Source organism: Ammospiza caudacuta, chromosome 5 (genome assembly GCF_027887145.1).
Source record: "Ammospiza caudacuta isolate bAmmCau1 chromosome 5, bAmmCau1.pri, whole genome shotgun sequence".
Taxonomy (NCBI): Eukaryota; Metazoa; Chordata; class Aves; order Passeriformes; family Passerellidae; genus Ammospiza; species Ammospiza caudacuta.
In genome coordinates, this window is record NC_080597.1 from 71544378 (window position 1) to 71556462 (window position 12085).

Consider the following 12085-nt stretch of genomic DNA (forward strand, 5'->3'; position numbering starts at 1 on the left):
CATATCAAAGCCTCCATTTACACCGGATTGCACAAAATGCCTCCAAAACTGCCTCAGCTTTATCTGAACTCAACATCAGCCTCAATTCTTTGTTTTACTCTTTATTTTTTATTTATTTATCTAAAACCTACTGAAAGGGGCTCTGAAATCTACCACAGTTTTGTCCCTTCAGGTTCCAAAGAAAAAAGCAGTTTTTCCTAATGGTTAACATCAAGAAATACTGAGCTGGTTGCTCTTTTGGGGTTTCTTGAAGGTACTTTCTTTTAAAAAAAAATGCAAAATTGTCTTTAAAACTTTTTTCCCTGAAAGTTGGAAGCAATTTGTTGATCTTCAAGAAACACGAGAAAAAATAGAAAAACCCTGTCATTCTGAAATTTTTTTAGGGGAAAAAAATCAAAATCTGTTTATCTTTTAGCAAGAACCAACTTTGCTGTTCATGCATAAAGCTATGGTGAAATATATTGTAGCATCTTGCCATCATGAAATATGAATACTACTTTGTTAAGCTTTTCAGCACACAGATGAGACTGATGAAACTATTCCAGAGGAAGCGTCTTGTCACTGAAACAATTTTTCTCACTGTCATGAAGTTGACTCAGCATTATTTAACTGATGATTCATTATTTTGCACATTATTTTGAACCCCAGTCCTGCACAAGGACCCTCCTATACCAGGAGCAGCATGAACATGGAACAAAGAGGCACCTTCTGCTTCCAGGAGCTCCAAGTCCTTGCAGAGGACTGGAGAGGCAGATGGAGACAAATGGAGGGTGAGATTAAAGGAACCAGCCAGGACATGCTGCCAGACTTCGAGTAACCTTTACAGCCAGGGAGAGATTTAGCTGTGACTGTGTCTCCATGATATTCATACAAAAAAAAAAAAAAAAACTTCCAGAAGATTTTAAGTGTCCCATGCCCATTCCTGACTATTATTGCAAGTGAGATCAGATGTGGGAAAAGGAGAATACTGAAATAGAAAGAGGCTGTGAGTGGTGCAAGGTCCCCAGGGATCCTTGGGAGAAGCTCACAGCAGTTTGTATGTGGGGAGAGGGTCAGTCTTTGAGCTATCTGCCAAAAAGCTGCATCGGACTGCTCTAGGATGAAGCAGTGGGAAGTCAAAATACATTGAGACCTGGCTTTTTACTTTTACTTTGCTCACCAGATGTATTTTGGAAAATGATTGCAGGCTGCTCTCCTCCACTTGCAAGTTTTTCTCCAGCCTCATTTGAAGTGGGAGAAGTGGATGACTAGAGTTACAAGTTTCTACACAAACACATCTAAAGTTTCCCAGGATTTTCTTTCCTGGGGGAGCTGTGCACAGCCCCCTGCTCCACTGGGACCCTTGCACTTCCAAAACCCTACGAGGCACACCTTCACCATTCAAAGCCCTGGTGCTCACCCCGGAGTGCGCCTGCCTTTCCCATCTCTGCTCTTCTACATCTCCCCTCTTTGCAGCCTCCGTCCCGTCCACCTCTTCCCTTCGCATTCCTCCTCTTTGCAACTCTGCCTTCGCATCCCTCCCCTTTGTATCCCTCCCTTTTCACCTCCCCCTTTGCACCTCTCTCGCTTACAGCCCTCCCCTTTGCCTCTCTGCCCCCTTCGCATCTCTGCCTTTCCCCATCCCTCCCCTTCGCATCTCTGCTCCTCGCATCTCTGTCCCCGCACACCTCCTGCCCCGGCTCTCAGCCCTCCGTGCTCTGTCCCTGGCACCCTCCACCCCTCCTCACCCGCTCCTCGCCGCCTCCGTGCGCTCCTGCCCAGCCCCGGTGCCCGCAGCCTCCGGGCCGTCCGTGCCCCGCTGCAGCCCCGCGGAGCCCGGCCCGGAGCCGCCCGCGATGCCGCTGCCGGCGTCGCTGCCGGTGCCGGTGCTGGGGCTGGTGCTGGTGCTGGGGGCCCGGGCGGGTGCCGGGGGTGGCTGCCAGCTCCCGGCCGAGTGGCGGCCGCTCAGCGAGGGCTGCCGGGCCGAGCTGGCCGCGATCATCGTGTACGCGCGGGTGCTGGCGCTGCACCCCGACCCCTACGGCGCCTACAACTACCTGCCCTGGCAGAGGGGCCCCCCCGGCGGCGCCCAGCACGGAGCGGGGGATCTCTTCTACTCGGCCGAGATCGAGCTGCTGTGCGACCAGGCGTGGGGCAGCATGCTGGAGGTGCCCGCCGGCTCCCGCCTCAACCTCACCGGCCTCGGCTACTTCTCCTGCCACTCGCACACCGTCATGCAGGGCTACGCTTATTTCTTCTTCCTGCGGTGAGTGCCGGGCTGGGGGGGCCGGGCAGGGGTTGGGATGTCGCGTCCCGGCTGCGGGGGATGCGCGCCCGTCCCTGCCCGCAGGGTTCGCTCCGTCCCGCTCTCCGCGCACCGCCCGCTCCTTTGGGCAGTTTCATAGGGAAAGGAAAGCCCGGAGCACCAAACTCCCGTAGTATTCCAGCACATGCACAGGGAGCTGCTGTTGAGTAGCTCGTGGGTGCTGCTGCTTTTGTTTATACGGCGGGACGGTCACGGAGCTGGAGAGAGGCCAGCGCGTTTGCCGAAGTTTGTCGTGGGAGTTTAAAACCCATCCCCAAATACTCACCCGATAGCTTTCCATCGACTCTGCTGAGTCCCGGCCAGACCCTGAGTTTGGGCTCATCGAAAGAATAAGAAAATAAACCACAATGTGGGAACAGAGCCATTTCTGCGACCTTTCAATTTGAGAGCATTTGTGAAATACTACTCAGTGGCTTGTTTTGAAATACTTGGTATATTAGGCTGGGTGCATGACAAAACTCATTTTGATGCTGTCTAGGGCTTAGTCTGCAGCAACATCTTTAAACACATTTTATTGACGCAAGTTATTTATTGACTGCTTGAAGGAGTACTTAAACTCCTTGCTCAAGGGCAAAGTGATGCAAATTTAGTAGAAACTGTGGCCCAAAATACAGATTTGCCTCCTTCATGGTGTCTGCAAGGTGGAAGGAGCAGTTTGGTCCTTACTGCTGCTGCCTGATGCAGTCCTTGTGGTGGGAATTGTCATTTTGGTGCCAGGAGAGCTGAGAGCTACTTGTAGGCTAAAAGTCTGTGTGACTTTTTGTCGAGCCAGGCTGAGGTATGACAGGTGACTCCTGCAGGAGAGAGAGTGCTGTTCATTCTCACAGCGGGCTGCCCCTGCAATCTGTGTTCCAGAATGGATGAGAACTACATCCTGCTGCCACACGGAGTCAACTTCCAGGAGGCGATTTTCCCCGACACCCAGGAGAACAGGAGAATGTTTGCCAGCCTTTTCCAGTTTTCCAACTGCTCGCAGGCACAGCACGTGCTGAGCTTCTCCAGTGACTGGGAGATTCAAGAGGACAACCGGGTAAGGGATTTGTTTGCTTTCCAGTGCTTTGTTTTCAAAGTGGGCACAGGCATTCCCATGTCCTTTGTGAACATGTGTACATGAATGCAGAGCAGCAGGTCCCTGATTTTCCTGTTCCTTGGGTATCACTAGCAAAGTAACACACTGGTGAGGAAATATTAAACTGTTTTCAAAGCTGACCTCTGTGCTAACCTCTTCAGCTTCCCATGGACCTGAGCAAAACTTGGTATCAACTTGTTCATGAGCAATAGGTTAAAAATAGTATTACTTGTGATCTTGTCTTCCCCCACACAGATAATTTCTGGGTTTGCTATCTCTAGACCTCTTTTTTAAAATTCAGCTGAAATACTCAGGAGCAGATCTTTGCTTTTGAACTTCTGTGTTCATCTCATGTAGTGAGAGCAGTGCCTGGACCATGACAGACTGTAAGGGATTGTTCTTGCCTGACTCCACAGAACAGCATAAACATCTACTGAACTAATCAACCTGAGCTACCTTTGTAGCAGCTGGGGAAAAAAATACTCTTAAGGGCACATTTCAAGTGAGTGATGAGGGCAGGGTTCCTCCGAGGGATGCCAGCACTTACTTCTGAACAAGACAGATGAAATGTCTCTTTCTCCTTTCAAGGAAGGCCACAGAAAGCAGTTCACCCTCTAGGCAATCCTCCCTTAAGAACATCCAAAGATGCCCACTATTGGTGGCTCCTGAGCCCCTTTATGGGATTGTAGTGTGTGTAATAAATGCAGGATTTTAACAAATGCTTATTTGGCAGAGAGGAGCAACATGTTATCATGTGTGTGCATGTTCTGGATGTGCATGTACTTTTGAGAAAGTGGAACTTGGAGTGGTTTAGTGCTAAACTTTGTTTTGTGAGGCTGGTGGCTTCCCCTGGTATCTCAGAACATTTTAAGCACCTTTCTGGGTCAGGATGGACAGGACAGGTGTCATTGCTTGTGTCTTCTGTGGATTTACCCAAGGCATGATGTTTATGTATGACAGCAGATGTGTGAGTGGCTTGCTTGGGAGATGGATGGAGGGAACTCAGTAGCTGGCTGAGCCTTTTCCTTCCACCACCTGGCCAAATGCCAGCATACAAAGTTTGAGCTGCTGTGTGGCCATCTGGCCAGTGACACAGCTCTTCTCCTTGGGATGCCCCATGAGCAAGTGTTTTCTTGCTGCTGATATTTTTGAGGGGAGACTATGAAATGGTGCTGTTCAAATATATGGGACAGCAGCATAAACTGATATTTAAGAGGAAATTAGTTATCCTACAATTAAATTGCAGAGGTGTAACCCTGTCTGGGCAAGAAGGGGGAGGTGGAGAGCCCTGGTCCCAACCCTGCCTCCTCCCTCCCAACCAAACCCTGCTCCCCAGTGCCACAAGCAACATACTTGGTAAGTAAAGGTGCTGCTGCTGCCAAATCCACAGATTTTTGTCCAGGGGAGCAAAGTGGCATGGGGAGGCCACCAGATCCAACTGCCAGTGTCTGCTGGTGATGCCTCTGCACTGTTTATTTCGTCATGCTGAGCTAAACGTAGGGGATCCTGATGGGCTGGTGCTTGTCTATGCCAGCAGTGAATCTCACCAGTCAGCCTTAATGGAAATGACCAGGCAGAAACCCCCAGGGTAAGCTGGGACAGCCCTCAGGATATGTATCAGAAGTGCATTTCAGCTGTTGCACTCTTTGACCCGTGCAGCTGTGAGCAGGCTGGGGGGGATTAGAGCTGCTGCTCCCACTGCTGGGGCCGGGGGCTTCAACCCCCACCCATCCAGGGAGCACATTCAGCACAACTGATGGACACTTTGTCCAGCCCTCATTATGGAAAGTAGAAGCTTCCTCTGCACCAGTTAAAAATAGCTGGGGCTGACTGTGCTCCCATTCAGCTCCTGCATCTGTGTTTGCCCAGCCGAGCGCCGGCTCCCGGCACCTGCGTGCCCCAGCCTGGGAAAGGGGGGACATTTCTGGCTGCTGCAGTATTAGGAATTTGTTCCTCAGCTCTTCCAGGTACAGGTCTCTTTACATCTCCCTCCTCTCTCTGCCTTTTTACCTGTAGTGGTAGCTTTCCCAGTTGTCACTGTCTGCTCACATCCTGTCACAGTGTGAACAATTTCTGTTTCCAAACGTGCTCGGCTGAGCTGCCCCATGCTGGCTCCTAAGCTGAAATCTGTGCTGTGTGCCAGCTTCAGGAACAGACAGTGAACAGAACTCAGAGCATTACTCCTGGAATTTTGAAAAAGAACCTGTTTGGGAGCCTGGGTACATCCTAAGTGGGGTTCTATGATGGTGTCAAGTTGGAAAGAGCTTGGACAGAGAGGAAAGGGTTGTCTCATACTGTAGTGAGGAGTCAGGGGTCTCACTAGCTGCTGTGTACTCACATAAATTGTTGCTTAAAATACATCATGGATGTTTTGTGCAGTCAGAGAGGAGAGGTGGAAATGTTGAGACATTCCAAGCAGAAGGCAGCTGGGATGAGAGTCCCATCCCAGGAGTTCATAGGTAAGGTCCTGCCTCCAGGTGTTGGAACAGCTGCATGCAGGGACAACTTACAAAGCAGCAGGCCAGAGGAGGTTTGGAACAAAGGAATGATGAAATTTTCTGTTTACAGACAAATCCCACAGTCTGAAAGTCTTTTGGAGTCCAGCTCTTGATATATTTTTGGGGTGAACACTTTAAGAGAGACTTTGGTGCTACAAGCACGTGCAGATGCAATGCATAATTTGTGTTTGCTGCTCTGGGATGCTCAGCCAGAATGTGAGAAAATCCCATGATGGCTGAGTGTCTTTGCCTCATGTAATCCTACTCCAAGCAAGGGGTCCCTTCTGCAGGGTGTGCTTGAGCTGGCCATGCAGCAGGTGACCCCAAAGTGACCACTGACATGTTGTCCTCCTGCTTGGCCTCTTCTGTCTGCTTGGCTCCTTGCATGCAAGCACCCAAGGGATGAAATGAGGAAAACACTGACAGCTCCTTCTCCTCCTTCCAGCTAATGTGTCTTATGATGCAAAAGAGAGCAAAGAGATGTGCAGGAACTTTTTGATGCACTGGGATGTGCCATCTGCCTTTTCCATCATGGTAAAATGCTTTTAGTTTTCGGAAAGGCCCGTGGCGTGTGATGAAAAGAGGTCAGACCCAAGGCACATCTCACTGAGAATAATACTTTCCTCATCCTGGGCCTGCTGCTTTTGCTGTAAGCTAATTCCAGCTGCATTTTTAAGCCCCTTGCAGTCTGGGCTAAGAGCCAAATACTGCTTTCCATAGTTTTCCAATAACCCTACAATCTCATAAATTCACTCAGGCTCTTGTTCTGGCCATTTCAGAGTGCAATGATTGCTCCTGTTGTTGTTTCTTTAGGCACTTGCATTTTGGCCTCCACATTTGCAGAGACAAATATTAATGTGGCTTCATCTTGACTTTTTGTCTCAGCCCCTTGGTGATGTTTGCAGATCTCTTGCTTTACTCCAGCTTGTTGTTGCAGTGGTTTCCACAAGATTGTTTCTAAAGCCAAGGGATGATGCATTACATTGGGATTGAAATCTAACCCCCCCTGCAGAGTTTCACCATTTTGGTGCAAATCTTGGAGCTGTAATTTCTCCTTCTGGCCTTCTGCAGTGTTGTGTGATCTCACAAAGAGGACATTGTTGCTCTGTCTGCACACGAGGGATTACAGGAGAAGTGACTTGAGCTCTGGTGTCCACAAGGACAGTAGAAATCTCTAGCAGCACTTGTAGTTATCATTCAGAGGGTCTTGAAGGGGTTTTGTCAGCAGGTTGGTAAGGAAATGTGTTCTTTTGTCATCCCCCTTTATGTGTGCAGGAGAGCTGCAAAATGACCCCACAACAAGGGGCTGATGTCAAGGTGTCAGCCCAATTGTGAGCAACAGTGACAGCCCTGAGAGAAAGCCCATGAAATTAAGGAGTCCAATAACTTCAATTAAGCTCAGAGATTGCAGGGGGAGACCACATCTTTTATTAAACACCTCCCCCTACATTGACTCAAGCAGCAGAGCCACAACCACACAGTTATCTCAATTGATTTAGATGAATGGACTTGCCTTCTGAGAGACCTCCAGAGCTTTATCTGGAGGTATTATCTCCAATAATAGAGCTTTTGTGGGAGTAGCCAGTGTCCTAAATAAAAAGCAAGGTAATTAGTGGGTTAGCCTGGCAGTCTACAAAGATCTGTTTAGCATCTTTGCGTTCGGATCTTCTTCTCTGGTGGCACCATGGCTGCTGTAGCAGACTAATGACCTGACTGGGACACCTGGAAGACTGGAGCAGCTGAAAAGGGAACTAGATAAGAAAAGCAATGTAACTGCATACATGGCCTTGCCATTACTGTGCAAATCAAAAATCGAATTAAATTACATTCATCCTCTGTGGAAGTAGAGGAAATAGTTTCAGAATTATTTGTATTTTAGCAACTGCTGTGTGCGTGGACTGGGAGCCACTGGGTTGGGTGAATCCCTGAGCCCATCCTGGTCCAGCCTGTCTCTTCCCTGATGCTTTCAACCAGGTGAATGGCAGAGGGTCTCAGTCAGTGACACTTCACAGCACTACAAGGACACAAGCCACAGAGCAATAGCCACCTGTTCTAGAGCTCCTTGCCTACCAGAGAAGGGCTTGTTCATGTGACGTTTGCTACAGGGACTTGTTTTGATCCATCTCCCAGGCAACATGCCCCCAGAGAGGGGGAAGAAAGAAGGAATGTTGGGGAAATCCCTGTAATTTTTCAGACCACGCTGATTTTGGAAGTGCATAAATAGTGTCATGTCCAGAGAGAGCCTGAGCTGCCTTGGATCCATGGGCCAGAGCTCTTCCTGTGGTGGCTGAGGTGGACATTGCTGATGTCAGAAGTGACTCTGCCCTGTGAGTCTTGCAAATCCTGGCCACTAGGAAAAATGAGCTGATAACTGTGTTGTCCATGTTATTCACAAAATTAAAATGAAAAAGTAATATTTTTTCTCTTATTAAAGTTAAGAGCTTCTGCTCTTGCAGAGTTCCCTCTCTGCTCTGAGTGCTAGGAGATGAGTTTCAAAACTGGAAAATGCTGTTCATGGAGTCCAGAGCCAGCAGTTTTAGGAGAAGAAGCAGTCTGAAAAAGAGCAGGTAGCATCCAGGCTTGATGGAGACAATTCTCTTTAATTCCCATGTACTGAGGTTTTGTGTTTGCTTGTGGCATGAGCTGCATTAGACATTCTCCTTTCTCTGGTCTTAAGGCACTAGGGAAACACAAAATAACCTCAGTTAAAAACAGTGCTACGTGGCAAGGCCAGTACAAAAAGACCTCAAAATAGAATTGAAGTGAGGTCCAATATCTAGAGGTTTGAAAATCTTCTTTTACATGTGGTTTCTTGCCCTGCCATTGGTTAGAGGAACTGTTTCTCCATGAGCCTAATAGCATGATAAAAAGTGCCATCACTTCTGGGTTGTTTTCATAGTGATTTACAGAGCTTTTGTTTTTCTCTCAGAAACCCACCCAGGGTGAGCCCCCTCCCTGTGATCTGTCTTTGAGTACATGTAAGCAATATCAGATGAAATGGAGAACTGCTGACAAGTGTCTGGGGCAAGGGAAGACCACGAGACAATTGATACATTTGGGTAACATCCCCAGGAGTCTTTTGGCACGGAAATGGAATTGATTCTTTCCCAAATCTTCACATCCAGGCTGTGGTAGGGGACTCTTAGGGCTCTGGCTGGCATATCCCTATCAGTTTTCTATCTTTCCACATGCACACAGGCAGATAAAATACAGAGTAAAAGATCACAAAGCAATACACAATAGCCTTATCCACAGGATGTTTCCATTGCATATAGTCTTTATTGTAATTATTACACCTAGAAGGTGTTCTGAGCAGTGCTTCTCAAGGGAAAAATGGGCAATATCTCTGCTTTTCAGTTGTTTCTTAGAGGCACATTATTTCTGCTGGGATAGATTGGCTGGTTTTCATACACAATGCAGGAGGGATGACCTGATGTAACGTGGGAGCCTTGGATTTGGTATTATTAGTGAACAGTCAGAATTTGGGATTGAAAATGGAGCTTTTCCCCACCCATGGCAGCCATGGGGGGATGAGTGTTGAGGTGAGACCCCCCTTAGCCCCCTCCTGGTACCAACAGGGGAGCCCCAAAGAGTCCCACAGCTCCTGGTGAACGTGTCTGGGCCATTGCTGCCTATCAGGCATTGCAGATTGCTCCAGAGCACAGCTCTCTCTTGCTGTGTCTCAGGCACATCCAAGTACATAATATCCTTAAAAATATCCAGTTTCCAGCTCACCAAGCAAGGAAATACCAAGACAACCAGGGGTATGTGTGTATGTGTGTATGCTGCTGCCTCCTCAAAGGGTGAAGCAGCAATCCTTCCAGGAACTGGCAGGGAAGGGAGACCCACATGGCTCCAGGCCTCTTTTAATTATCCAGAGTCACACTTTAATGAAGTTCTGCCAAATGCTCTAATTCATTCCATATTTTGTGGCACTATCTGCTGCTGTACTTGAGCTTGGTGGTGAGCAGGCATCTGGCCCCAGCCCCAGGACACCTTTGGGGTTCTCTGCCTGGCTGGTGGCCACAGAGGCAGTTGATATTTGTAGGCTGAGCTCTGCATGTTGAGAGACACAAAGGTGGGGCTGAAGGGACCCTGTTGTCCCTCCTCAGTTTCAGATCCAAGGCTGTCTGCAGGGATGCCATATCCTTGGGCTTTCCAGCCCAGACATGGTTTTCAAGCCCAGCAGTGCTTTCTTAGCTGGATTAAGAGTTTTTTGGGAGGTCCTGACCTTAGGAAACCTCTTAGACCAGGGCCAAGGCACTGTGTAGGTAGGAGAGCTGGGATTTTGATGGAGCTGCTCATGTTCCCTCTGTGCTAACACAGAAGTGGCTGAGGGGGGTGACACCTCCCTCAGGGGGGCTGTGGGAAGGTTGAATCCCACCTGAGCATCCACATGTGAAGATGGGCTGGGAATTGCAGCATTGTAGTGAGCAGTGGATTGTATTGAGCAGCAGCATTGCATTGTATTGTATTGAGCAGTGAACCTCTCATCCATCCCCTCTGGAGATGACACTGTCCTGGGAAAAGTGGCAGCCAGAACACATGAGGAGGCTGACTTCAGTGCACTGTCTCCTTCCCTGGGTGTGAGTGATACCTCTGCTTCCCTGCCCTCCTGCTCACAGCCTCCCCAGGGTGGGAAAGTGAGAAGGGACATCCCACCACTGTGAAAGATGAAGGGAGAGGTGCAGGGAAAGGGTTGGTGCTGATCTGGGCTGGGAAATTGAGTAGTGCAGGATGCTTGAAAGAGTTTGTGTCCACAACTAAATCTCCTTCTTTAACAGAGGTGCTTCCTCCACTCAAGGTGCCCCCCAGACACCTGGGACATGTTCTCCAGGGAGAAGAGCTGAGGCTGGTGTTCCTAAGGTGGATGTATCATCTTACTAACCCAAGGCAAAACAGAATGTGCAGTCCAAAGAAGCAGATCATGGGTTTTTTTGGGTCCAGTCATGCTTACAGGTCATACTTGTCCCATGACATTTCAGTCTCAGAGGGTGGAGGTGCTGACTTTGCCTGGGAGCCACTGAAAGGTGCTCAGATGAGTCCTGGATCCTGCTCCCAGTCACACACTGGGGCTGTTCCAGTGCTTTGGCTGGGCTGGGAGCAGCAGGGGAAGCAAACATCAGAGCAAACATCACATGGCTCTTCACCTGCTTGGATTTTCCTAGAGCTTCTTTTGAGCCAGATCTTGGGGAATACATTCAGAATGAGTCTCAGGCAAGTTTTCTGGAACAAGATCTGCCAAAATTAATGAGGGAAGTACCCATAATTTGTGTTGTTCAATCCAGTTATGGGAGCCAACAAGCCCTTCTGTAAATCTGTGAGTCTGTAGATGAGTTGGGTGGTTTTTGTGTGCAAATTGATGCTTTGTGTTGGTCAGCAGGTGGAAAGGATGATTCATGCAGATCAGCACTCCTGGACCAGGATCTCTCCTTGATGAACATGATGCTCCTAAAGGCATTGTGGGCAGACCTTGATTTAGTTGCTGTTTATCTTGAACCCAGGGAGAGTATTTTCTTTGAATTTTTCTCTCTCTCCACCTGACCCACCTACAGAAAAAGATGGAGTAAACATTTATTAAAATCAACGGCCACCAAAATCCAGCTGGCAGCTGGCAGACAGGACACCTGTGATGCTGCCTGTAACCAGATCAGCCACTGTGGCTTGAAGGGAGATGAGATCTTTTAATCTGGGACATATTTTCTCCCAGCCCATGCATTTTGATGTTTGTTTTCACAACTGACAAGCCAAGCTGGTTCTGAGGCAGCAGGAGTTCGAGTCCCTAATGGAAGCTGCAGACAGAGCCTTTTAAATCCTGCCTCCACCAGCCAAGAACCTTTCCAAATTCCCCTGGAGAAGTGTCCTTGCCCTGTTGTGCTCAGCCAGGAGCAGCCATGTGGTGCCAGGCTTGGCTTGGCTGCTGGCCCTGGCAGTGCTCAGCCCCTTGCAGCAGCTAATGTGAAGTGACAAACCAAAGTGCCTGGTTTAGGGGGACTGGGAACAGATGGTTTTGGTGGACCAACTGCAGCTGGTTGCTGAGCAAATCATTGCAGGTGCCTCCAGCAGCTGATGCTGTGACTCCCTTCTCTTGCTGCCCCAGTCTGTCAACTTTTTTTGGAGCAAGGCTGCTGCAACTGTTAGTCGAGTCATCAGTAAAAGGAATGACAGCAGGGAAAAATGCACTGAGGGAGAGGCAAGTTTCCATGACACTGT

The 12085-nt window shown here is 48.8% G+C and overlaps 1 protein-coding gene across 1 annotated transcript in view; it reads left to right on the plus strand.

The window, feature by feature from the left end:
* Window positions 1–1773: 1773 nt before the first annotated feature.
* Window positions 1774–12085, plus strand: part of CCDC3 (coiled-coil domain containing 3) — a 36434-nt gene continuing 26122 nt past the window's right edge. Inside the window, exons 1-2 of the mRNA XM_058805753.1 lie at window positions 1774–2245; window positions 3161–3335. Of these exons, the coding sequence (XP_058661736.1) occupies window positions 1836–2245; window positions 3161–3335 (585 nt within the window). The 5' untranslated portion in view covers window positions 1774–1835. The remainder of the gene's footprint in view (window positions 2246–3160; window positions 3336–12085) is intronic.